Raw genomic sequence first — 25,737 nt, forward strand, 5'->3', positions numbered from 1 at the left:
TATCAATTCGCTTACAAAGTCCTAAAAGTCAATTTTGTTATTGCACTATGAGAGAATCTAGGAGTAGTGGCACCATGTAGGCTGTCATTATATATCGCAGGGGGGTGGGGGTGGGGCCGATTCGAAGAAAAACGAACTTCCAGTGGTGGTAACACTAAAAAGCGCACCTGTTGTTAGAGTAATTAACTAAGTCATCGTTTGTACGTATTTGCGTAATCTGTGTCAGTCTCCTCAATCCCCGACTGTTCTTGATGCTTTTGTCGTACTCGTAGTTCTTGGTGTTGTACTTTCCAGTCAAACCTTCACAGTAGTGCCCCGCTAACTCGATTTCGGTTCACTCAACCCCTGCTAACTCGAACAAGATCCGATTTCCCCCTGGATTTGACCCTGTTTTATCAGTCAGTCAGTTAAAGCAGCTAATTCAAACTCGGCTGACACAAACTTCACGTTAACTTTAACTCATTTTACTTTCCCTTGGCTCAAAGTTACTCTGATAACTCGAACTTTCACCAAATACCTTGGTCGATAAACGTCAAAGTGTCAGAACATATTTTATTGACATGCCCCAATCTCTAATCGCGATTGATGCGAACGTGATAACATTAATAAAACCGTAATACATTTCGCTAGACTTCCCAAATGATTAACAGGTTAATCAAAATTAAACACCAATCCCGATAACTCGAGTCCCCGCTAACTCCAACCATTTTTGGTTTCCCATAGGAGTTGGAGTTAGCGGAGTTCTACTGAATGTATTAGACTCCCCCTCAACTGATGTGAATTTTCAACAAACTAAATAAGGGGGAAATTAAGGGGAAAAAGGGAGGTACCCCCTACAAACTTCTACTTACAATCTAGCTGATGTCACCATTGTTTTCAAATTAATTGAAGTCTGAATCTAAGATGGGTATAAAAATTTCTTTAGAGGAAAGCGACTGAGCATAATTTTTCATCTGTTCACTGCAGTGTTACTGAAGACTGTTGGGAATTGTAGCCAGCGATTAACGAAGTGAAGTTGTCACCTGCACAACCTGCTGCCATTGTTTGCTCAGACGTTTCGAGGCAAGAGGAATTAATTTTCTTTCATTTTTCATTTTAAACGCCTTAGAACGGTTCAATAGATCGAACTGAAAATGAAATAGGAAAATTCTGGCCTGGCTGATCGGCGTGATGGGATGAGAGGAAATTCTTTACGAAAGAATGAGGAGTTGTTTTGGTTTTAAATTTGTGCGCAAAACTTCTTCCACCATGCGATAGATCACGGATTAAAAACACAAAGTATGTCTACCGTTGATAACGATGGTTACGTTCTCAGACAACAAAGAAGTCACAATTCTTCAAGCTATGGACATTTTCGGACTGTTTTTATCTCAAGTGGTCTTAGCTGTTTGGTTACAGTTTTGATAATTTCGTTCCTATTACGAAACACCGCGTTTGTTAACATCTACATCCCGAATACCGCTCCGACCCAGACTAATAAACATGAACAGGAACGACGATCGTATGCTAAGAACGTCGAGCTAGTAATGTTGCCTTTCGCTGTCAAACAAGGTGCAGTCTGCTTGGACGGATCACCCCCCGGATATTACTTCAGACAAGGACGTGGCGCGGGGGCTAGTAACTGGATTATTCACTTCTTTGGTGGAGCGTGGTGTTTTGACGAGGAGTCCTGTCTTCAACGCAGTAAAACACGTTTGGGATCAAGCAATTTCTTCCCACCTCATCCTCCAACACTGCAGGGAATCCTCTCCGACAACGATAAAACCAACCCGGATTTCTACGATTGGAATGTAGTTTTGTTGTGTTATTGCGATGGAGCTTCCTTTACTGGTTATCGGTCAGACCCAGTTAATGTAAACGGACAATATATTTATATGCGTGGTAAAAAAATCCTAGAGGTGATCATTGATCAATTACTGCAAAGCGAATTTCGAAATGCAAAGCGCTTACTCCTCAGTGGGACTTCCGCCGGGAGTTTAGCAGTAACGATGAACGCCGACTACGTCCGTAGTCGTATTCCTAAATCGATAGATGTTCGTGCACTGGTCGATTCGGGTTACTTCGTTGATGTAGCGGCACTGAGTGGTGAAAATATGATCAACAAGCATTTTAAGCAAATGTTTGACGTGCATAGCTCCGTTGGTGGCGTTGACGAAGATTGTGCGAGAGGTTTTCAACCGTCGATCCGTTGGAAATGTTTGTTCCCCCAGCACGCTTTCAATTTCATAAGCACGCCTCTTTTCGTTCTTCAATCGGCTTATGATGAGTGGCAACTAATCCACATTCGCGGAATCAACTGCCAGGTTCCTGACTACAGCGATAATTTCACCACGAAACGAAGTCTTTTTCGCAGATCTACCAAAGACGTTTCTCCGAGCAAGCCCAGCCCAGATCGTAACTGGAACTACAAACACATTCATGGCATTTATTGTCGACCACCGGAATGCACACGCAACGAAATGGCAGCAATTATGCAATACAGGAATGTGAGTCTGTATGCACTGCGGCCAGTGCTGCGTTCACCAAACTCAGGATTATTTTTAAGCTCGTGTTTAGAACATTCGCAGAGCTTGTATGACGATACTTGGACTGGAATCTTTGTGAATGGTTTTAGCGTGGCTGAGGCTGTTGGAAATTGGATGTTTGAGCGGACAACACAACATCAACATATTGACTGTCCTTTCCCTTGCAATCCGTCGTGTGCAAATGTCTGGTGAAGCGAGCAATCAGAACAAAGTAAAATAACAAGGAGGAGTAACTCAAAGTAAAACAAACAACTATTAGCGCGGGAAACGCAAGTTGCCAAGTCGCGATTGGTTCTAGTTTTGAATCTGATTGTTTGTGACCGTTGCAACTGCGCGGGTTTTCTAGACCAATAAAAAAGCGAAGTGAAGAAAAAGCAAGGCAATCCCGTGTTACTTTCGATAATCCATCGAAAATTTACCCAAAAATTAGTGAAAAATAGAAAAAAGTTCTTGTACAGGTTACCATAACAGTCATTCATGGGTTAGAGAGTAAGTTTACTCAAGATAGATAATGACAACACACATTTCAATTTACACGCAAAGTACGCACAGAACAAACGTTCTGTAGTTCTAACTTTTGTGTGGCTCAAACAATCCCTTTGACAATCTTGAGTATTACGCTTACAGTTTTACCCTTATCATTTTACCCTTTGAACTTTGAACTTTATTTTTTATTTAGACACGGTAAATCTACCAGATAAAATAATAATATTACAATCTATTATTACAATTACAATCTACTTTAATCTATGTAAACATGATCTAAAATTTAAAAGTGTAATAGAAAAAAGTAAATAAATTCTGCTTTACATAGATGCCGTGTGCGTTTTGTCAATTCAGACGAAGAAATTGCGACAACCATTTCGAAAGGATTGAAGTGATTTTGCTTGCCGCAATTCAGGGGACAAGCTATTCCAGATAACCGCACCGTTATAGCTAAAGCTATTTTTCAGGAAATTGGTGCGGGGCAATGGAACAGCTAGTTTGTTTTCAGAGTTCCTTAGATTATATGGAGGATCATATTTAGTGAAAAGAGAACCAAGATAGTCGGGCGCAAGACCATGTATAGATTTATAGACCATGGTGGCCACTTGTATTTGTCGCTGAGTATCCACCCGTCTCCAGTTAAGTTGCACAAAAAGAGGATCAGCGCTTGTGTCATAACTGGAGGTCAGAATACGGGCAGCCCGGTTTTGCAACTCTTGGAGCTTATTCGAAAGACCCTTGTTACAATGCCCCAGACCTCGCTGCAGTAATTAAAGTACGGTTGAACTAAGACATTGAAAACGGACTCAAGCGTGGTTCGATTAACAAAAGGCCTACAACGTTTAATTGCTCCAATGCCCGATGCAATTTTCTTGGCTATTTTTTCAATGTGCATATTCCATGAAAGGTTTTCGTCTATATGCACACCCAGAGATTTGACTGCTTCAAGACTTTTCCAGTTAAAAAAAAAAATGGCCGTAGTCTTTTTGGTGTCGAAATGAATCATTCCCTAGCGGAACATTTTTGAATAATTAAAATTTGTCAAAGAAATTGGGTCGTAGTGTCCTAGCTCACTAAAAAGGAAGAGTAATTCTTGCACGTTTTTTTTTTCCATCAAACATCACGTCGTCACCTACTGCACGCCTCTCGTACTCTGTGTCTTCTTGACAAAGTGATCTACTCTGCGACTCGTATCTACCAGTCGTCACCATATTTAGAAGGCGGTTAACGGTTTGTAAGTGGCGTTTAAATTGATTAATATGTCAAGATACCATTAAGAAACACCATACTCTCTACTGAACCCCGCTATCGTACCGACCGTTTTGAAAATTCCATAATTATGGCTTCAATTAGAAATTTATAATTTTCATTTGATATTTCATAGTATTACCAGCGTCATTCAGTCTAATACACTATTATTATTATAATTATTATTGTTATTATGAAAAATTTCGCAAGATCAATGTCAATTGGTTTTTAGAGAGGGATTAGGACTACTACTTGTGTAGATCGAGGAAGTGAACAGCATTGTAAATTTTGAGAATGAACAATCAATCACGATTTCTAGTGATTAAAGCACCGTGACCTTTCCATTGGCGACAGACGCGTGATTCAACCCAAACTTAAGAAGCATGAATTTAACAGAAAGGCAGTAAGCTGAGATTTGAAGCTTTTCCTTTTAAATTCGTGACGCGTGAAATGACATCTGTCGCGTGATTTTCTCTAAACTTTGTGCGTGAAACGGGATCAGAACCGCCCCCCTCTTTTGTTAATTTCCCTCTATCTACTCCAGTTAAAACTACCGGCACGTTTTTCCACGCACTGCTCACAACGTAGTGAATTTCCTTGACAAATCGAAGAGTTTATTAGTTTATAACCAATACAATCGCAGATTGCAGATCGTTGCATCAAATGAAGTCATTGTAATTGTATACGAAAGCTGTGCGAAAGATGTTTCCCTGGTCATCTTCAACTAGGAGAGTTGAAGCCTGGTCCTTGGCATCTGATCTGGACAGGGTGAACGTGTTGGGTGGGTGTGGCTGTAGGAATTCCCAATGTTGGTACACTTCACTGTATTTCTTATCCCAGAGCTCAATCAGCCGAATCCCGAGGGGTGCTTCTATAACTAGTTGGTCTAACTCATCTGTTGGTGTTATTTCCTTATCTAAATCACTAAAAAATTACGGTGCAGAGTTGAAAAGGAAAGAAAAATATTAGTACATGTGGCCCAGAGACGCGATGGCCCGATGGTCAGTGCGCTGGACTATGGGTTGAGAGGTCTGGGTTCGAGGGCTGGCCGGATGTTTTGTTCTTGGGTAAAACACCTTACTCTCATATTGCCTCTCTCCACCCAGGAGGATAATTGGGTACTGGCCCACTGTCAGGTAAGGCTGATCAAATACAACAATTTAACTTCTAGATTAAGACTACCTACAATATAGCGAAGCTAATCGAGGCAGGTAGTATGAGAAACGTGTCGATTACATATTAATATAATATTATTCTAAATAATTCCCAATTGCATTTGAACACGTTTTGGTCATGCTTTTGGCACCGTTGGCTACCATAGCAACTCTAACCCTGACCGTAACTTGGGCTTTATGTGCCTGCAACTCAAGAACGAGCAGGGTCACCTCCATTTTCTTTTATTGCTGAATTACAACTAGCATCAAAATTCATCTTTTTGGAACCACCTTGACTGAGAAAAATATCCCATTTCTCATTCATCGTTAAAATGAAGAAAAAGGCGGCATTAATTAAAGGTACATTATGGTACTCTTTTGCCATACTGGTGGACAAGAGAGAAATAACACAGCTTATTTTGTAATACATAACTATTACATTTGATCAGTTAACATAAACAAACCTGCTAAGCAGTACTCCAAGCGATCCAACATACATTCCACTTGTTCCCATTAAACCAAGAATGTTTCTCCCAGGGGAGGGTCTCAGGCAGCATTCATCTCCACCCATGCCTCCCATCCAAACACTGGATTTGTAGTTTGTATGGAATCTAATAGCATCGATCCATCCACCAGCTCTGACATCAACAGCTGTGATGTATTCCTCTGGAGAGTTGATGGTGAATATATACCGCTTACCCACGCCATCTGTTCCATGGGGTTCAGAAAGAACTTCCTGACACTCACCTGGGTTAAAACGCAAGAAAGGCAAATTAGCAAAGCATTCAAGATCCTGCTTTGGGAACACAATAAAAGTTCAGTTGGAATCTGGCTGTCACTGTTATTCCTGATTCACAGGATTTCATTACATACTGTCTATAGAGAATGAAAATCCAAGGAGAATTCACCACTTACCATGCCAAATTATCCACCTAAATTTTGTAATTTGGTAATATCAACTAAGTTGAAATTGTAAATTGGCCACCATAAAGAGTTAAAAAGCTGACGTTTCGAGCATTAGCCCTTCATCAGAGTGAATGACAAAGGGCTAACACTCGAAACGTCAGCTTTTTAACTCTTTATGGTAGCCAATTTACAATTTCAACTTAGTTGATATTACCAAATTACCTTGTTACCCCCACCCACACAGCACCACAGTTTCTTTAGAAACCTACCTCCTTTATTCACCTAAATTTTGACTGCTTTGGCTATCTTTTGTTCAGACAAACATGGAGAAAACTCTCCCTAATTTACTTTAAAACAGTGTTAATTCTCTCATCATCACATTTCTTAAAGACACCCATGGATTGAGTATGTAAAAAGAAGCAAATGATTGTTGACTTAATTACATCATTCCAAGAAAACAAACAAAAACTGTAAACTGTAAGTAAAGAATTGCTGATCTAGAGAGTAGAAGAAAGTGTTGTGTTCCTCATTTTCAACTAACCCTTTCACTTCCAAGATCTCATTAGTATTTCTCCTTACTGTCTGCTATAAAATTCTTATAATGTTAGTTCTGAGAAATGATTTAGTATTGGATAAATTTAGTATTGCCTATCATATTGAAATTGTAAGGAAAAATGATCTCTCAGTCACTCATGGATTAGTCATCCATCAACCATACCACTTTCCGCTTTTTCTTGACTCCCTAAGACCTGTATACAATTCACATACTCCTCGGCGTGAATAATAAAACCCCCTAGAACTGCACCCTGGGACTCAAGCCACTTGACGCTGTTGAATGACAGCTGATTCTTCTGATGACAGCCCCCACAATTACCAACAGGACCACAGAGAGTGCTTGACCAGTGTACTATGGGCTTTTTAGAGGGGATGTCATTATCTCTCACATTTGAAGTGGAGAACCATCTGAAAAAGCAAAGCAGTTGCTGTGTGTAACCCTTTGACTACCATGATCAAGTAAGCGATTCTCCCTTCTGGCTCCTGTATATTATCTTTCTAAATGATTAGGAGAATTTGGTTTTACATCAAGATAATGCCCTCCACCTGATCCTAATACCACTGAGTTTGCTGAATAATGTTTTGAAAAGGTGAAGAGAAGTTGCCACTAAGACAAATTGAATAATTCAAGGTTTAAGTCCCTGATAGTCTGGATATTAAGTATATGTTTCGACAGTTCCATGAATGCAGCTTGTGGAAGAAAGGATTTCACTACATGTGCCATTTCCCCCTTCATGCCCCTGTGAGAATGCTCCCACACAGGCTGCAACTATTTTTTATTGAAATCAACTCATAATTTTACATGGTATTATGGTTAATGTGCTACATTTAAAAAGGCACAACACCTACAAAAATAAGTAATTATAGGTAAAAGGTGTCATCATAATACTATTAGAAAATATGCCAAATAAAGTTTTCAACATTACACAATCAAGTTACCTGTTTGAAATATCTGTCACAAAAATCCTAAAAAAATTGTTCCCTTTAGTGGAAAAATGATATCTCTAGTTGTAGGCCAAGCCACTGTTAACTTACTTGTGATATCTGAGTAAAACAGCTGAGGATCTGTACCAGTGTGCACCGTGTGACCATTCATTGGGTGTGGCAAGGTCAGTGTTGCCACTGGAGGAACTGGTAGTACAGCTCATTGATTTGGGCACAAGACCCTCAGCACCTGGGATTCCTGTGGCTAATACTTCAGCAGTAGCTATAGCTTGGTCAGCAGATTTTTCTTTAGCAGTATCAACAGCTGTAGGTTAACAAACACTTGGTTATACCCATAGGTGCAATGCAATGTTCACTGGTGTATCAAGTTTCATTGTCAGCATCTGAATCCACACTACACAGTAACTTTCTAAGAGTGATTTAAATTCTTACAAGAGAACAGAATTTAAAATTTCAATTTCAACCTGTTCATAGATATATAATTTTTTGACTAAGCAGGTAAACACTTTCAAAAACATTTAATTTAGTGGTGACTATAAAAAAATCATTAAAAGTAGTGAGAAATTTTCTACTATTTGGTCCTTTTGATGTCAACAGGAAATTTTACAGATGTGAATGACTGAATACTACAAACAGTGCTGCTTTTATAGCTCTATTTTAGAGGGATAATGTAGTTGAATTGTAACCCTCATTTAACCCTTTAACTCTCTGAAGTGATCAACATGAAACTTCTCCCTATCATGTTGATACGTTTTCTAGCAAACAGGTAATAAGAATATTCAAACTTATCAGGTAGAAGTTTGTATCCTGATCTAACACCTAATTCTCATAATTAATTTACAAGGAAATGTCTAGCAGCTAGAGGGGAGAAATAACAATAAGATCTAGGAAGTTGAAGGGACAAAGATAAAAAAGGAGGAATGACTGCAGTCAAGGCAGAAATCAGGAAAATTAACTATTGTAAGCTACTTGATTAGACAAGACAGTGCGATATTGACAGAGTTTTGTCATAGTTCAAGAAAATCTGACCTGATTTCTCTGTCGTTAAAGTGTCCTTTCCTGGAGATGTGGGTTGCTTCCACATGGTAAACACACAGTTCATATCATCAAATCCCCTTCCCATAATACCTTTTGGTGTGTGCGCCAGGTCAAAGCAGTGACCAAGTTCATGTATAGAGGCACCCAAACCAGTGGCATAATTTGCCCAGTAAGTTCCTCTGAACAGAATACAACAGTCAAATATTACTAAGGCTAAAAACATGCTTTCGGTACTTTTGAAGAATTGCATATTGTTATAAGCAATTCCTAATAAGAAGATATTTATTTTTCTAACTGAGATACATATACATGCATAAGTCTTGAATGCAAATGACCAAATTAATGACCACTGTTTTAACATTATGTTATGTTGTACCCTGCTTTCGGGCAAGAAAGATCTCAATTTACTGATTAAAACTCCCAAAATATATCATTTCAGTTTTCAGTGAGTCTTGTTTAAGCTGGCTAGCTGTGCCTAAATTTTAAACCTTTGTATTTCTGTTCAATTCTGTTCACTTCATCTTCTTTTTTTTTTCCTATTTACCTTAAAAACCAACCATTATTCGCATTGGCAGCCAGTTTTCAATTATCCCCCCTTGATACTCTGTTAGTGGCAACAGATACCCCTTCATTCTCCCTAGAAATCATGCGATCCCCTTAAAAAAAAAAAAATTCTCTACATCCACCCAACCCCCCCCCCCCTCAAGATATATAGTGACAGGTCCTCACTTCACCCATATATTGCTAATTCTTCTCCAAGAAATTCTTTGATTAGTAGAAATCAATAATTATGAGAATGATAATGAGCTATGATTTATCACATTATGTTTGACTTGCCTTCCACCACTGTCATCAAAGAGTTGTAATTTGTCAATCATCTGTCCATCAGTAAAACATGGCACCAACTCTTTAATACTTGGGGCCCAAGTGTGGAGCCCTCCCGTACCAAAGAGAGCAAGGTGACTCCCTCCAAGAGCTGTGTGAGCTTTGATGTACTTTGTAACATGCTTCTCATCAAACAGATGTGGGGAAGGTGGCTCATAATGGGTGCAGGACATGAAAGTCCAAAACTTACACATGGGGTCAAAGAGGCTTGATGATTTCAGTTCTGAAAATAATGTTAAAAATGACTATGAAGGTCATTCAAGGACTTAATATACCTCAAGACAAGTTATAACACAGTAACACAGTCACTGCATGCGAAAAAACCTATGTATAAGAGATGCGTGCTTTTAAAACTTTTATTATAATGGCTGTGTCTCACAAGGACTGGGAACTACCGAATTCATGAATTTGATTAGCTGAAATCAATATTGAAAGCAGTCTAGATTTTCCTATCTAGACCGGCATCTAGACCGGTCTAGAAAAAAAGGTACAAAGAATATAAAAAATTGGCATATAAGACACAGCCATATAATAAACGTCTTATTACCCGAGCTAGGTCAGACTGTATGGGAGAATCTTGACCTCAGTCGCTGGTACAGACCTCACTGCATTCGGTCTGTACTGGCGACATCGGTCAAGATTCTCCCATACAGACCTCCCACTCGGTTACTAAGAACTAAATAATAACTGATTAAAAAAAAGGATCCATCTATCCTTACCCTTGTTAAAAAATGCATACAGCTGATCCCCTGTCATACCAAGAGCTTCACAAGTCTTCAGTTTACTGGTGAATATGTGAACCTTGGGTGATCCAGTGTCATCTTCCTCAATACAGAATGTCTGGCGTCCTAGACCATGCTGGTACGAACTTTCAGCCGTAAATGTCTGAAGAAGTCGGGAATTAAAAGCAAGTCTTTTGATAGCAGAATCTACACCACATGGAACATTTGCAGGAGCATCAAATGATCCATCACTATCAGCACACTTGATGTAAACCACACGAACAAATCTGTCATAGAAACAATAGTTAACATCAACAAGTCTCCTAAGGAAATTATAGCACATAACAACCAATACTTAATAACCCTTTTGTTGTAGTATGGTATCCCTGTGTATTATGTGTACATATGTCACGTGACTAGCACCTGAGGAGATCTCCACCATCTTGATTAAAAAAGACCTGTCGTTCTGTTGACATTTATGTTTGTCTCGTCCTGCTTCTTCCTATAATATTACACCTTCGACTCCTAGGAGTGACTAGCTATAGCTTCTTACTTCTCTTTATGATAACATCCTTGACTTTAGGGTCATAAGAATAAAGAAAGTGATCACAATCAAAAGATTTATATGCATACCTTGATATTGTGACTGGTGTATATGTTAACTTGAGTTTAAGTTCATTCATTTCTGTTCTATGCGGCACTTTCAACACAATCAAGTTTTCTCCAGTGTTAAGAGGAACAACCACCTTGAAACCTTTACTAACTACTGGCCATGACATTTCGTGATCACCACATTTAATCAGTATAGACAAATCATCTAGAGCACCTTCCAATTCTTTCCCAATCCATTTTGAATCCAGAGCTTGTATCTTATTTCCCATTTCTGACTCAGGGTTACTGGAAGCATCTGATCTAGTGTTGGACAGTCGACGAATTCTTTTGGGTCCGGATGTTTCGCTGTTTGGACATATTATCCCCTCTAGTAGCACTAAAGGGTAGCAAACAGTTTCGCCCTGAAAATGATTTAAAACGCAAATTTCCTGATCGGTTATTTCCATATCTTCCCGTGCCATCTAAAACCACCGCAAGGATAACTTTAGGTTAGCGCCTGAAAATTACTTCGGCACGAAGGTAAACTTGTTGAGATTCTGTTTCCGTTTCCTCCTGAAGACTTTTTTCAGAGTATGATTATTTCATTGCTCGTGTTTTTTTCTTGGTGTAACACATTGAGGTATTTCTTCAGATCAGTATTAAAGTGTGGTAAACAAGTGTACGTAAAGTGATCGATATGATTTATGACGATGGATGACCATAAGATAAACTTCAAAATTATTTCCACCAACTCCTAACCCTTCTTAAGCAGTTTCGTTCATCCATGACGTGTCTGCGGTCATGCCTCTGAAAATGACATCGAAAGATTTGATGCTTAATGGTTCCTAAGTGATTTGTAATTCGCTGAATGTATGCGATTTGCCACATTCGTCCGCCATGTTGTTATTTTTGTTTTGACTTGAGAATGAAACGAGTGGTTTTCAGTCCTTTCTCATCCAAACCGTGCCACTTGATCACCTGATCCACGTCATCCACCATTAGTATTTTGGCGCTGGCTACAGCAGCCCAGAGAGCTTTCGTTACTACTTTTATTTCATCTGCAAAGTCCCTGTAAGGGACACAATACCTGTGTTACAAGGGAGCAAACGTTCCCTTGTTGTTTTTTGTACATTTTTAACCTAACATTTCCCAAAACCTTGGACACAAACAACGAAAAAGTACCATTTGAGCTTCGTCAGTTTCATTATGGCTTTGTGAGAATTTTGCGCCATGTTTATGCAAGAATTGGTCGAAAACGTCTTTTCTCCTGTTGGAGTGACCGTTTGTTGCGCTTCAGTTTTTAATTCAAAACTTCACAGAACAGAAATTTGGGCAGTGGATGAGCAAGGAGTGCGAGGAGATGGAGGGAAGAACAGCTACGCCGAAAGGAGTAGTTCCCTCTTCACAGCTGAATGGGAAGGAACCAGGTATCAGTAATTCTTGTACAATTGTTTTGTTATGTATTATCGGTTTCAAGGGTCAGACATTTTATGTGAACATTGTATAGTTTTGTTGTACTTTTTCTTAAGGAAAGAAATGAAATTTTAAAAAAGGTTTGTCGTCGCGCATCGTTTGCTCAAGTGGGAAATTTAGATTACTAATTACTGACGCTTGTTTAGTTGTGGCTTCAGAACAGTTTTATTAGTCCAAATATTCTTAAGCTGTTTTGAAAAGATATTCTCGTCAGCTTAGAAACATTAATATTATGTTATCTGATATGTAGATCACGGAAATGATTGTGTATTGCGAGTTATCCGTTCTTGTCTCGCAATTCGATGAAACACGAAACTGACAGTAGTAATTAACGAGACTGAATTGTGTTTTTCTTTCTTAAGCCGTCATATGTGTTAGGAATTTTGTCAGGCCTTATTTGGGAATGACGAGAAAAAGCTTTAAATTAAGATATTTTGAACAGTATTTTTGCCAAAGTGGTATCAAGTAGCTGTGATTTGTTTACACTGATAGTGACTAGGACTAAAGTTGGTCACCATAAATTCCTTTTATCCTGTGAATGTTCTTGTCGAAAAAGGTTCAATCAGAAGCTTTGTATAGGGGTGGCATGCTATGGCATAAAAAGATAGGCAATAAGGTTGACATAAGGGAATGCAAGATGTGAATAGAAAGAAGAAAGGGAAAAAAGGAGGCATTGTCTCATGATAAAATGCTCATTGACTGAGTTAGGTCAGACATGAGGTGGAAATTTGTGGCTTCAATCATGGTTTATGGACTTTGATGACTAGTCATAGACCTTGACCTTAAGGCCAAAGATTTTCTTATTGAGCCATTCAACTCAGCCACTAAGGAAATTCTATGACTAATAACTCATTGCATTGTTTCAGCCCTGAGAAGTAAAGGGAACTGGAGAGGTAGAAATAGGAGAGGACATAACAGTGGTAGATATCCCAGTCAAGACCGTTACAGACAACAGAGGGACTCCTATGAGAAGAGAGATGGGTTCAATCAACCACAGAGACGTGGAGCTATGCCAGACAGGAGGCCCCCAGCAAGAAGTTTCTATCAGTCTAGTGTAGATTCAAAAAGGGTAAACATGCATACCTTTAACTTTGTTAATTTTTTTAATTCAAACTTGTATAGTAGGCAAAGTTACAACATTTTGATTTTGTGTATAATGTACTAGTTAACTAGTACATTACTAGTCTGGTAATCTTTGTAAAAGTATGAAAATTTGGGAACTTATCATTCAGAAAATAGATTATACAGTAAATCTCAAAACAGTGGAGGGTAACCAAGCTGCAACAAGTACTTAACTGCGGAGTGAGATTTTAGTAAAGTAGCTCTATTTGAGTAAATTACTCTGACCTTGGAAATTGTTCATGGGCAGTCATTGAAAATGTATAGATACGATTTTCTTAGAAGGACAATCAGGAAATTCCTTGAGTGAACAACTATATTTGCTTATTTTGAAACAAACTCCTCAATGGTTAGTCATGCAAAACTTCTGGTGTCCAGGAAATTCTTTGAATTTCCACAAGTTCAGTCATATCTAAACTATGGCTATCCCTTATGGGCCACTTGGTTCAACTCATGACCTTGAGTCTAGAGAATGAAATTAATGGTCAAAAATGTCTGGAAAAAGTTTTGAATGTGAATAGGTTGCACGGTAGAATTTAAACTCAATGTGTCATATCATTCTCTTAGGAATCCGTCTCAAATGTACTACAAGACAATCCAGTGACTGGTCCCACTGCTGGGGCTAAAAAGTATGGCATGTCACTCAATCACCTTTTGAACTTCAAGTATGCACCAAGGGAAAAGCCCCTTGCTTATCTCCCCAGAAATGGTCGCAAAAAGTACACTCCATTTAATAAAGAACAGTTCATCCAAGCTAAGTGAGTATTTATGATTACTTCAAGTGTTTTTAATTGACTCAACAACTGTGGATGACTTTTTCACAAGGAAGCTCTGATCATTCGCAATGACAAGTAATTATGGAAAGGGAAAGAGAAACAGCCACTACTAAATAGCTTACTCAGATGGTTATTACCCTTGAAATTTCAAAATGGATGGGTTTTTTTTTTTTCCTTCGGTGAATAAAAAATGATATCATTTTTAAATTATTTTCTATTATTTTTAGCTTTCAGTTTGTAGTGTCAGATTGTGGTGATTATGAAATTCATGCTATGGATCCTGATGTGCTTGTAGAGTGGGATTTGATTGAACAAGTGGTGAGTCTATAACATAAAAAATTTTGTGACGATTTCCTTAAATCATGGGAAAAATATATTTTATGCAGATTGTTTGGTCATGTCATCAATTCATCTTGAATTATTTTTGCAGCGAATCTTCAGCCATGAGGTGCCATCATGCCCAATCTGTTTATATCCCCCTGTGGCAGGTAGATATGATATTGTTTAACAAATTTCGTTGACCATGGATAAATACATAAGTTTTCAGGAAAATGTTTGTAAAAACAAAAAAGGGTATGTTAATGAGCCCTGCTCTAAATTTGAATAGATTTACCAAGCTACGGAGGTAATGGTAGTTTTTATCTCAATATCAAATCCTACCATTGTTAGCTCTTTGGCTGGAAAAAAGTATCTCAGGTTAATGTCATCTTGATAGATGTCATTGTCTGTATTTTAGCCAAGATAACCCGATGTGGCCATATCTACTGTTGGTCTTGTATTCTTCATTACCTAAGTCTGGTAAGTGTTTGGTGATACTCAAGACTTTTTTAATCCTAACTCCTATGAGAGACCAAGACAGAATTTCTCCCTACAATGTCAATACAATAACAAGCAGACAAATGATAAGAAGAAAAAGAAAAATATCAATTACAGGGCTAAAAATTAACTCCAGTGCTTGGTGGCCAGTTGGGCCAGTTAACTTGAATTCTTAGTCGCCCATCCCAAAAAGAAGTAGCGAAAACATGCGAAAAGCGAAAACATGTGTTTCGAAACCATCCCGCACGGAAGTCTGGGGGAGAGTCACGTGGCAATTCCAAAATGGCCCCTTGAATGTGGATCGCTCGTGAAAACACCCGGGTGAAAACGGCTCGGAATTTCCACTTCAAAACTAAAAATTTACTAAAATGGACGATATTAGAGTCCAGGCAAAAAACGAAGAGAAAGGTAGTCCGATTAAACTACATATTGGGTTTTATTTTTAACTTTGTACTTCTCATAATTTACATTGCATTACAGCTTTTCGAGATTGTACATGTAGTCGCCCATCGGACGATCAAACTTAAACTTTTGGTCGCCCTAGTCAGTTTTAACTCGCCACTGGCGACCGTGCGACCGTCAATTTTTAGCCCTGCAATTAGGGGATTAATACTTGATCCAATATGAAATTATGTAAACTTACAACATAAGGATTGTATAGTATACAGTAAGGAAAATTGGTAATAAAATGTTGGGAGCAAATGGGTTAGTATTCTGATGTTAGTATTTCTTACAAGCATTTTGGATGATTACTGGCACACCAAATCACATTTCCACAAAGCATGTAGGAACCACGAGATTGGTACTGTCCCAAAGGGGGTATGCTAGTCTCTTGCTGAAGTTACCCTAGCATGTTTGCCATAGACAAACCCATTCTAATTCCTTGGTAGTGGATGACACTTAATAGTTTTCTATAGAACCTTATTATTATATTTATGAACCTAACCAGAAACTATTAGATTTCTTTCTAATTATGCTCTGTTTGGAGTTATTATTATTATTATTATTATTATTATTATTATTATTATTATTGCAGAGAAATCAACTGAATGATTATTATTATTATTATTATTATTATACGGTGCTAGTTATGTTAGGATAATGCAGGAAGTAAACCCTTTTCTAGGTAGGAATTTCTCCTGATGTTATCGATAAATTTTCAAGCAGAATTGTGGAGAGAATTATGGAAATACCAAATAGGGGATGATCTCTGACTTGAAGCTCAATTCTCAGATTAAAAATTACAAGAAAGGTATTGCAGACAGTGCAGAGAAATAGTATTTCGATCTTAAAACTCAAGGGTCAGAAGATAAGTTATTCTCATTTGGAATCTTGCTTCAACAGAGCGACAATTCTTGGCACAAGTGTCCCATATGTTTTGAAGCTGTCCATAAAAAGAACTTGAAGAGGTACAATAATGCTATCCATGCCCAGTGTAATGATGAATGAGATATTTTGATATTCAAACTTTGAGAGTATCATAGTTTTTCTTGGTTCTGAAATTTTAACGCACTTGCTAGTCAGTTTCTCAGAGCAATGCCTATTTTTTGGCTTTGCTTATTGGCTGACAGGAAGATATTGGTGAACATTGTTCACAAAGCATTTCAACACAGTTGGAAAGACTGTTGCTCTGTACCTCTGCCAGTTGAAAGAAATTTTGTGCAGTGTCATAGATGGCAAAAAATTGTGTCATGAATCTTTGTTTGTAGCTTGTCTAATTTTTTTTTGATTAGGTAGGTGTTGAATTTTGTGGATTATAATCCCACAGGTTTCTTTATTTGGATGGTCACCACTTTTCTGTTTTCTTTTCAGTGTTGTTGCCATGGAATCACACCCATTTTCAGTGGGTGATACTATCACCATGAGGCTTATGAAGCGAGCTAAGGTACCATAAAATTCCTCTGAAAGTGTAACTGAATCACACAATCTAAATGGCCACGTCTGTGTTATATCAAAAGTGATATGTTAAAACCTGTCGTTAGGAAGTGGCTCTGTTACAGTTGCTCAAGGTTACTGCTTCAAACAGTTTCTAGTAAACTCTGCTGAAAGTTGATGAATTAAATTTTTATATGTAAATGTCAACTTAATCGGACAATTATCAATTGTTGTAATTATGAGAATTTGGCTGCCAATAAAATGTTAAAAAGGCAAACCATAAAGAATAGAAACAGTGCAAAAAGTTAAAAAAGTTGTCTGAGATTTTTTAGTTCACTGGGATATCATCAAGTGTTAAAAAAAAGAAAGTTCTTCAGATCCATTCTATAGAGCATAATCATTAAAGAGAATTTTTTACATATTATGTGGCTGTTAATCTGGATATGTATTTTCATCTTTTCAGAACTCTGTGCTTGCCATTCCTAAAGCCCAATGGCACGAGAGGGAATTGAAGCCTTTTGGTTTCAGTGGTAATATAGACCTTTTAAAAAGCACATAAAGAAAGTGAATTGGGTGGCGTTGATATCTAGTTTAAGTTTTGATTGTCTTTTTTCCCAGATAAAGTAGATATCCGTTATGCAAAACTACTGCTGGCTTCTCCTGATGAAGTTTTGAAACAGGTAATTGGATTGTTTCAACACTTATTAAAACTGTGAAAGGGGGTAAATATTAAATAGTTGTCTATACAATATTATTTTGTTGAGTTTTAAGGCTAGTGATTTTTTAAATTCACTTATTGTTGGATTTATTGAAACAGATTGTTGAACCTGAAGAGACAGCACTGAATACACAGCTTGTTGAAGCCAAAAGTGAACAGGTATGGAGTTAAATTCTTGTTTTGGGAGAAGGTTTTTACTATCATTGTGCCCCTCACTCAGCTTGCTTAATCAGATAATGGTTGAAATCAAAGAGGCAACATAGAGATAGCCTGGGAATATTCATAGAAAATGGAAAAAAAACTGGAGTTTGTTCAAGCCTAATTCTTGTAATTTGTATTTTATTTTACCATTCTACAGTCAGAGGAAGTTTGTTACATTGAGGTAGCACTGGAAGAAATTAAGGTACAGCTTTGAAACTCTGAGAACAAATTATGTGTAACTTTTCTCTGTCAGTAACCTCTTTTTTGACAGATTATCAGTTTAGTGTTTCCTTTTCCCTCTGCTGTCACTAACAAAAGCCTTGACTCTTGGGGTTGTTTGCAGGCTCGTCATGAAAGTCTGAGTAAATCAAAGGATTGTGTGGAAGAAGTGAAAAGCCTTATGGAAAGTGAGTGAATCTATTTGTCTGGTTCATCTGTTAAGGTTTCTTGACCTTTCAACTCCCTTGAGTGACAGAATTTCTTTGTACAATACAACTACGGTATCAAGCCAAAAAAATGATGAGAAGAAAAATATAACTAGGGGATTACTAGTTGATCCAATATCAAATTCTCTGAACCAAAATCACTAGAATTGTAATGCAGACACTAAGGAGAATTTAGGGAGTAAAATGGTTAATGGCTAGTACTTAAATGTAACTGGCATCTCTTTTGATAAATAAAGTGCAATCAATTTGCAATAAGTATTCAAGGATAGTGTTTTCCAAGTTTAGTTTTGGGGTCGGTACTCTTTTTGATGGGTTTCGGACGTTCCAATAAGTTTGTTAGTGCGTAGGATGTGCTTGTCTACTCATGTTTCTCTAGCCTTTGAGCAACCATACAAAGGAAAATGCTGTAAAGTTCTCTGTGAATTAGCTCAGTGATTCATTTTGAAAATAATTGTGTTAATGGGTACAGTGTACCCCTCAGGCAGAAATCAATGGGTCACAACTGAAATGCACTGGGTCAAAATAGTAACCAAGACAAGTTATTCTTCGTTATCCACTTTTTCAAGTCAAAGCCATGAATAAATTGACAACCATCTCGACTGAAAATGTCTCTGAATTTTTCTCTGTCTCTGATTTTGAACATGCGACTCGGACTGGGGCCTTCAGCGCCGGCTTCACTCTGAATAAGACTTTGATCATTATTATCGTTTTTATCACTGTTGTTGTTCACGTCCTTGTTTACATTAAAAAAAGCATTCAGTTTACGTTGATTAGGTAGAAGTTTCATTACTTTTTTTGGAGGCATAACTCATGCATTTACATATGAATTGTGATGCGTACTTTCGTTTTGTTTGCAATTCGAGGAAGGGACAATTTCATTGGTTGTCTTTTTCTGTTTCAGCCAATCAAAGTTTTTTTATTTCCTCTTAGTTGCTGGGCGCTATCTTCGGTAGCCCCCCCTCCATTAGGGACCTTAAGCAAACCACGATGCCAATGGACACGAGGACGTCAAAAAACAAAAGATCGAATAGGCAGAACAATAGTCCAGCACATGCACTTTAAAACCTAGTACATTTCGTAGCCGTCCTCTGCAAAACAACAACGTGAAATCACCAAAATTTGCATCGTTTCCAAACTGAAACCGTGACGGTAAATTATTTTAATTTCCATTTGGAACTCAATGCTACTTTTACACATTATTTTGAGGTTGGGTTGTGGCGCCGTATGAGATGGTAAACACATACAGCCATTTTCGAAATTCTAATTTAAAGTAGAAATTCATTTTTTAATTGATGTCTTCTTTGGGGTTGCCGTCTTCACTGCTTAAGTTCCCTCTTATTGCGAGAGAGGAAATAGACAACAGAATTACCAATAAAAATAGAAACTGGAAACTGAGATTTTTAATTGTGCGTACTCGGGACGCGCTCGACAGAAACCAATGGGTATTTAATGAATGTAATTCGTAAAGTACGCAAAACACAGGGCAAAATGAATCACTGTTAGCTGACTCAGATTTCTGTCTCTTTGTTTGACCACTTCTTGCATCATGGCTAATGATGCCAAATTCGTTACAGTACTGTATCAACAACTGACTTACCCTACTTTCATTTGATTGACCCCAGTAGTTTCATTTAGAGCATAATGTCATCCCCACTTCAAAAGAATTTGTTGAACTAATGATCAGATTATTTGAATGAGATGTATTGGACCCGGTAAACCCTTTAAACTTGGTTGCAAAATATCTGTACCATTCAGCCATCAGCCCTAGTTATATACCAGGAGATGTAAACTGGCTTTAAAACTGTAGTTTCTTTTCATGTAAGGGGCTTAAGTTGTCAGGACAAGGAAGTGGTTAAAACAGAAGATGGAGTGTTTTGACCAGGCACTGTAGTACCATGTTGTAAATTTTTTTTGTATGTTAGCTGGGTTGAAGATTTCTGGAGTAATTAACGGCAGTTGTTTTGATAATGTGATCAGGGACATTGCAGTGTGAGGAAGAGGATTGCAAAGATGTTAAAGAAGTTACCAGTTGGAAAGTACTTTCCCCAGGGGCAATTCAGGTAGGAAGGTGCTTTCTGACATGTTTAAAAATAACATTTCTTACTCTATCCAGGGCCATGTTCAAGAGCCAGAAGCTAGAAAATTGGTTTCTGGCCACTGTACTCATTAGCTGATATTGATCATGAGTAAAACTTCATACACAAAACCATCTACCCTCCAGAAATACCTTCTAAAACTTGAAGAAAACCCTGTTTATCACTGAGTTAGAAACAAGGTTCTTGTTATTTTCTGTGGGTTGTCGAGCTTTTATCCCCATCCTACAGGATGTTGGCGAGTATGAGGCAGCCTTCTCTGATGAAGAAGACGGAGTTGCACAGGGGGAAGAACAAGAATCGGATGTTGATGTAATTGATTCATTATCTAAAGAAACCTGTAAAACAACCGAGGTCGTGGAAGATATTGATGAGGTCGCTTCCCCTAGGAGAGCACGAGAACACAGCAGTGAGAGTACATCAGGAGAGTCTAGTTCAGAGTCTTCAAGACCTTTATCTCCTGGTGCTGTCACAACTCAGCACTACTACTTCTATCAAGGTATTTGAAGGGGTGTATTTGTTGAATGGTAGCGGTACCATAATTATTGGCATCAAGCCATGTTGTAGTTCATATGCCTTAGGTCAACCATGTCTTTTCACTTAGCCTACACCATGATTATTGGCACTTAAAATACCAGCACTTCTCTGTTCAAGTATCACACAAAAAGCTTATAAAATCCTAAAAATAAGGTTCAAACACTTTCATGTCTCTACAGCTGATGATGGCCAAAATGTGTTCTTGAGCTCTATCAATGCACGCTGCTTGATTAAGGTACTCCTTTTATTTAATGTCAAAGTTAATAAACATTTTGTATTTTGATAGGTCAATTTTCATAGATTTTTTTCATTGACCAAATTATTCATGAAATGTTTTCAGGAGTATGGGAGTCTGGAGTATTGTCCAGAATTCATTACTGGAGAGATTGTGGAAATGCAGGCCTTGACCCAGAGTGAGGTCAGTCTGAAGATTTGAATATTTCAACATTTAAATTAGATCTCATGCTTACTTCTGAGTTCGCTTTTTTTTTTTTTTTTTCATTTTCCTCGACCAGAAAGACATGGAAAAGATTGTAATCTGAATGCCTGTCTTGGTGGTTACTTCAAGATTAGAAGTGTGGTTTAATTGTAATACAATTCAAATAAAATTATGCTTCTGGTGACCTTTTATGATTTTAGGTCACCAAATGGCAACTTCTAAAAGATTATTGGCTTGAAGCTTGGAGCACTGGTCTCTTTAACCACCACTTTTCTTCAGAACCCCTCCCCCTTCCCTCTCTGTTTAAAGAACAGTTAATCAGGTTTTTGTATGAAAATTTTGTAACCAAAGGTTTACAGACAGATTTCTTGTTTTTCAAGGAAGGATCTTGTTCAATATTTGGCATAGACCTCACTGTTTTCCTTCAAGAAGTTGTTGTTGACTTGTAACAGATTTTTAGCTGTACACTGAAGTTCTTTGGTAGTGTTTGTTGATGTGGGATATTTTTCCTGTTAAAATAATGTGACTGTAATTGTAGGCTCTTCGCAAGCAGTTCCGTTACATGAGCCATCTTCCTCTGACCTGTGAGTTTGTTATTTGTGAACTGGACATCAAACCACCTGTTGTGTCACGCCAAACTCTCAATTTCTTCAGAGGTGAGATATACTGTCCACGTGCATAACAAATTTGCAATAATACAAGGAAAGGTGCTCAATATGAGGAAACCCTATCACTGATCTCTAATTTTTTGTACCCGTATGATCATCTTTTAAAGACTTTCGAAGGAGACAACTCCACGCTGCGAAAGCTATTGGACCTCTACTGCCAAACTGGTGTACCTTTAAAAACACTGCAGACCACTTTTCTCAAAAATATTGATTTTTTAATACTAACTGGTTACTTTTACTTTGTTCAGAGGAGCTTCAACGCAGAAGACAGCAGAGGCAGAAAAAGTTAAAGATGGAGAAGAAGAAAGAGCATAAAATTTCATCCAGTGATTCTTCTTCATACAGCTCAGGGAGATTCACTAGTGAGTAGAAATTTATTCATAGCTTTGTAGTACTGCTCTATCCTGATTATGTTTAACCCCCCTGACACTCCCAAGATTTGAGTATCGATTCTCAAAACTGTGTGCTCTACATCCAGCGCTCCAAGCTGCGACCATTTTGGTCGCCATGGCGAGTGAAAAAAATATTTGGCGACTAAAATTCTGGCGAAAGTCGCTAATTGGCGACCAACACGTTAAAAGAGAAACGTACTTGAAAAATTATCAACAATAGAACGAATTTAATCAATAGTACAAGCGGCGGCATCACCTGCACTTCTCTTTTCGCCTCTCGTCGTTCAGAAACTCGACTGCGTTAAAAAATGGCAAATTCGGTCGATTTGAAGGGGCAATTGGCAATGTTGCACGGTCTCGGCAGCTTTGTAATGTTGAAATAAATCGTTTTTGCTACTAGACGGTCTCTTATTTTTCTTTCTCTTACAATAGCAAAGTGTTAAAAACGTGCCGTTCGGCCTATTAGCCGTTCGTGTAATATATCATGAAGTGTCCTCCGCTTCTGGTTTTTTTTTTGAGGGAGGGGGGGAGGGACTGAATTTTTTTTTATGGCGACCGTTTTACAGTTGAAGGTCACCAAACGGCGACGTTTTGAAAATCTGAACTTGGAGCGCTGACATGACTTATAAATTTACAGAAGAGAACTGTTTTAGTAGTACATGCGCACTATTGCATGTGTATCAATGTTGCCACGGGGGAGGGGGGAGAGGAGGAGGAAAAAATTGCCCTTAATCTGATTTAGCTTTTTAAAAGTTGTTTCTTAAATGCCATTGATAATGAAAGTGTGTGTTTGTCCATCTTACAGGTGAATCGCTAGTTCCAGAACGCTTAGATCTTGGCAGTGAGTTAGAGTTCCCGGCTCAGCACGGTCCATTGGCTTTCTCACCACCCGGTAACTCGTCGCCCAGCCCATTCATGCAGTTTGCAGCCTCCATGGCTAGTCAAGGTGCAAAATATGTTCACGTCAATTTCCATTAAAGAGAAAACAGTCGGTGGATTTATCGGTGAATTAAAGTATCGTTCCTCTTGGTTTTCAGATGAAGGTTATGCTGCCGCAGGAGAAACAGATGGAGCCAGTTTGCAGGATAATTTGGGACCAAACCCTCCATCTTTTGCCGAGGTTAGTTGAAAACCAAAGGCAAGTTATTTAAGCAAAGTTTAGCCATTGCTTAGCCGAGTGCGCTCAAAGCAATCTTCGACTTAGTCAAACGTCACATTCAAATGTTCATTTTGTAAGTAGTGTCAGGAAGGCTAATAGCTGATACTGGTAGAATATTTATCTGCTTCGAACAATTCTTAAGAAATATTGAGGTCCAGTGATTTTCTAAAACCACACCTTATATTAGTTAGACTCTGTATGAATCGGCTTAATGTGTCCCGCGTTGAAAATGCTATTTATGCAGATCTGAAATTCTCAGCGTATTTTCCGTCGACTAACTTGAGTGGTTTTGCTCTTTTTCCAGGCTCTGAGGTCCAAGAAGGCTGTTGATATTCCGAAACGCAGGGAGAAGCCTACTTTAGCAGGTACATCAAGGATCACTTCCTGAGTAAAACATGTCAAGAGTCAAGTCATGTCAACTGAGTCAAGCAATCAGCAACAATCTATCAGTTGACTAACTGACGACTTCCATCTTCTTTGGCATTAAGATCAGTTATAAGCGCGCATTTCTTTATACCTCTAAGGCGGGTGTTATGGTCTCCAAGCTGTGAATACGGTGTACTCGGGGCATCATTAATTTATAATCGCACGTCTTTTGATGATGACCAAATAAGGAAAGTTTAATTTAAACACGCATGGCATGGTTTTTGTGTTATCCTAACCATTTGGTTTGAGTATTTAAGCTTGGTCATCGCGCCATATGAGAACTATTCGAGCAGTCTTCCTTTGGATGTCACCCACGCTTCTTGTCCCCCATCCCCCCTAACCACAATATTTTTAGGGGACAATGTGATTGTTTTACTTATATCAGTTTCGCGTCCTTCTCCTTGTTTTCTACTCTTTGTAGCATCAGCGAGGAAGAACACAGAAGACGAAGACGAGGAGGATTGTGCACCAGTGCCTACTTTCCAGTCTGCCTTCACCGAGGCCCTGGGCGCGACTGATTGGACCAGAAGTAGTTTTTACCAGGAAAGTCAAGGTAAGGTTTCGTGTGTTTCTTCTATTGTTCGTAATCGCGTAAATTAACTCACAAGCTCGGACTAGAGGCAGCCATCATTGAGTCATCGGCTCTGTCTGTAAATAAGTGAAAGTCGATGCAATATTTTTTTTTATACCGTACAGCCTTGTTTGAATGTTTAGTTCTTCCGGAGACTTTTACATTTTGATACTTTAGTTTGGAGTTAAAGTTGTTATTAAGGAGTACAACTCCCTAACCCTTTAAACCCGTAGGGTGGCTGGTTACTAATTTCTCCATGCAGTATCACCGTCAAGTCAAATACAAAGGAAATAAGGAGCTCCTGGTATCACAAATTCTCGTTGTCAGTACCATACCATAGGAATTGTAAAGAGAACAGAGCGGAAAATATCACTGCTAAGGCCAGGGTGTTAAGGGTCAAAGGTGAAAAATTCGATCAGTTCAGTTGAGGTGGTCGCGTTGTTGAGACAGGTGGCAGCTCCTGCAGATGGCGAGTGGAAAAAAAAAAGACTTTTCGATTCGAGCATATAAATTTAGAATTAAGCTAAGAGCGCATGTACAATTAGATTTTTAATCTTTTAACTGACAAGGTGTATGATTGTTCCCTTTAGGCGCCACAGGGGAACGGAGCAGTGGAAAGAAGCAGAAGAAAACCAAAAAGAAACTTCTTTTTACCACAGGAAGTTTCATGAAGTATTCCTAAAACACAATTTGACTTAACCTTTGAAGCGGTCGGGTTATTCATGCAGACCTTTGAAGTAGGGTTAATTTGAACCTAAGAATTGTATTTTAAAAAAAATACGCTTGTCCTGTTCAGAGAGTAATTCTCCGCCACGAGCGTCTACTGTATTATCACTGAAAACGTTTGTCGATAATAAATAGTTACGAGAGACCAGACTGTGTTGGCTGTGATTTTGAACTTTGTTTTGGAAAATCGATTGCTTTACCTCCACCTCGTATGAAAATTTATCTCTTGTTGTTGAGGAGAGAGAGT

General features: G+C 38.4%; 3 protein-coding genes across 3 annotated transcripts; 2 read left to right on the forward strand and 1 right to left on the reverse strand.

Moving 5' to 3' along the window:
• The first annotated feature begins 110 nt into the window (after nucleotides 1-110).
• On the forward strand, nucleotides 111-3,338 carry LOC111339941 (uncharacterized). The gene has a single exon (XM_022946676.2). The coding sequence runs from the start codon at nucleotides 1,281-1,283 to the stop codon at nucleotides 2,715-2,717; it is 1,437 nt and encodes a 478-aa protein (XP_022802411.2). The 5' UTR covers nucleotides 111-1,280; the 3' UTR covers nucleotides 2,718-3,338.
• Nucleotides 3,167-11,960, reverse strand: LOC111339943 (uncharacterized). Its single transcript, XM_022946678.2, has 8 exons — nucleotides 11,098-11,960; nucleotides 10,462-10,751; nucleotides 9,695-9,965; nucleotides 8,849-9,036; nucleotides 7,910-8,123; nucleotides 7,038-7,282; nucleotides 5,878-6,160; nucleotides 3,167-5,183 (listed from the first exon to the last, which is right to left on the reverse strand). The coding sequence occupies exons 1-8, from the start codon at nucleotides 11,535-11,537 to the stop codon at nucleotides 4,919-4,921; spliced, it is 2,196 nt and encodes a 731-aa protein (XP_022802413.2). The 5' UTR covers nucleotides 11,538-11,960; the 3' UTR covers nucleotides 3,167-4,918.
• Nucleotides 11,961-12,066: 106 nt separating this feature from the next.
• LOC111339942 (E3 ubiquitin-protein ligase RNF10) lies at nucleotides 12,067-25,640 on the forward strand. Its single transcript, XM_022946677.2, has 24 exons — nucleotides 12,067-12,482; nucleotides 13,395-13,597; nucleotides 14,215-14,405; nucleotides 14,651-14,741; nucleotides 14,854-14,911; nucleotides 15,160-15,221; nucleotides 16,584-16,648; nucleotides 17,052-17,124; nucleotides 17,578-17,644; nucleotides 17,733-17,794; nucleotides 17,932-17,991; nucleotides 18,191-18,235; nucleotides 18,377-18,440; nucleotides 20,457-20,539; nucleotides 20,804-21,071; nucleotides 21,289-21,344; nucleotides 21,450-21,527; nucleotides 22,087-22,204; nucleotides 22,465-22,578; nucleotides 23,414-23,554; nucleotides 23,646-23,728; nucleotides 24,072-24,132; nucleotides 24,615-24,746; nucleotides 25,355-25,640. The coding sequence occupies exons 1-24, from the start codon at nucleotides 12,395-12,397 to the stop codon at nucleotides 25,444-25,446; spliced, it is 2,355 nt and encodes a 784-aa protein (XP_022802412.2). The 5' UTR covers nucleotides 12,067-12,394; the 3' UTR covers nucleotides 25,447-25,640.
• Nucleotides 25,641-25,737: the final 97 nt, after the last annotated feature.

This window comes from Stylophora pistillata, chromosome 13, assembly GCF_964205215.1.
Source record: "Stylophora pistillata chromosome 13, jaStyPist1.2, whole genome shotgun sequence".
Taxonomy (NCBI): Eukaryota; Metazoa; Cnidaria; class Anthozoa; order Scleractinia; family Pocilloporidae; genus Stylophora; species Stylophora pistillata.

Bases quoted from the DNA above. Each gene is read 5' to 3' on its own strand.
- LOC111339941 (XM_022946676.2), top strand. From the start codon at position 1,281: ATGTCTACCGTTGATAACGATGGTTACGTTCTCAGACAACAAAGAAGT.
- LOC111339943 (XM_022946678.2), bottom strand. From the start codon at position 11,537: ATGGCACGGGAAGATATGGAAATAACCGATCAGGAAATTTGCGTTTTA. The intron at 10,752-11,097 runs GTATGCATATAA...TTTCTATGACAG, and splicing joins ACACCAGTCACAATATCAAG to ATTTGTTCGTGTGGTTTACA. The intron at 8,124-8,848 runs GTCAGATTTTCT...GTTAACCTACAG, and splicing joins TTTAACGACAGAGAAATCAG to CTGTTGATACTGCTAAAGAA.
- LOC111339942 (XM_022946677.2), top strand. From the start codon at position 12,395: ATGAGCAAGGAGTGCGAGGAGATGGAGGGAAGAACAGCTACGCCGAAA. The intron at 15,222-16,583 runs GTAAGTGTTTGG...TTGCTTCAACAG, and splicing joins TTCTTCATTACCTAAGTCTG to AGCGACAATTCTTGGCACAA. The intron at 24,133-24,614 runs GTACATCAAGGA...TACTCTTTGTAG, and splicing joins GGAGAAGCCTACTTTAGCAG to CATCAGCGAGGAAGAACACA.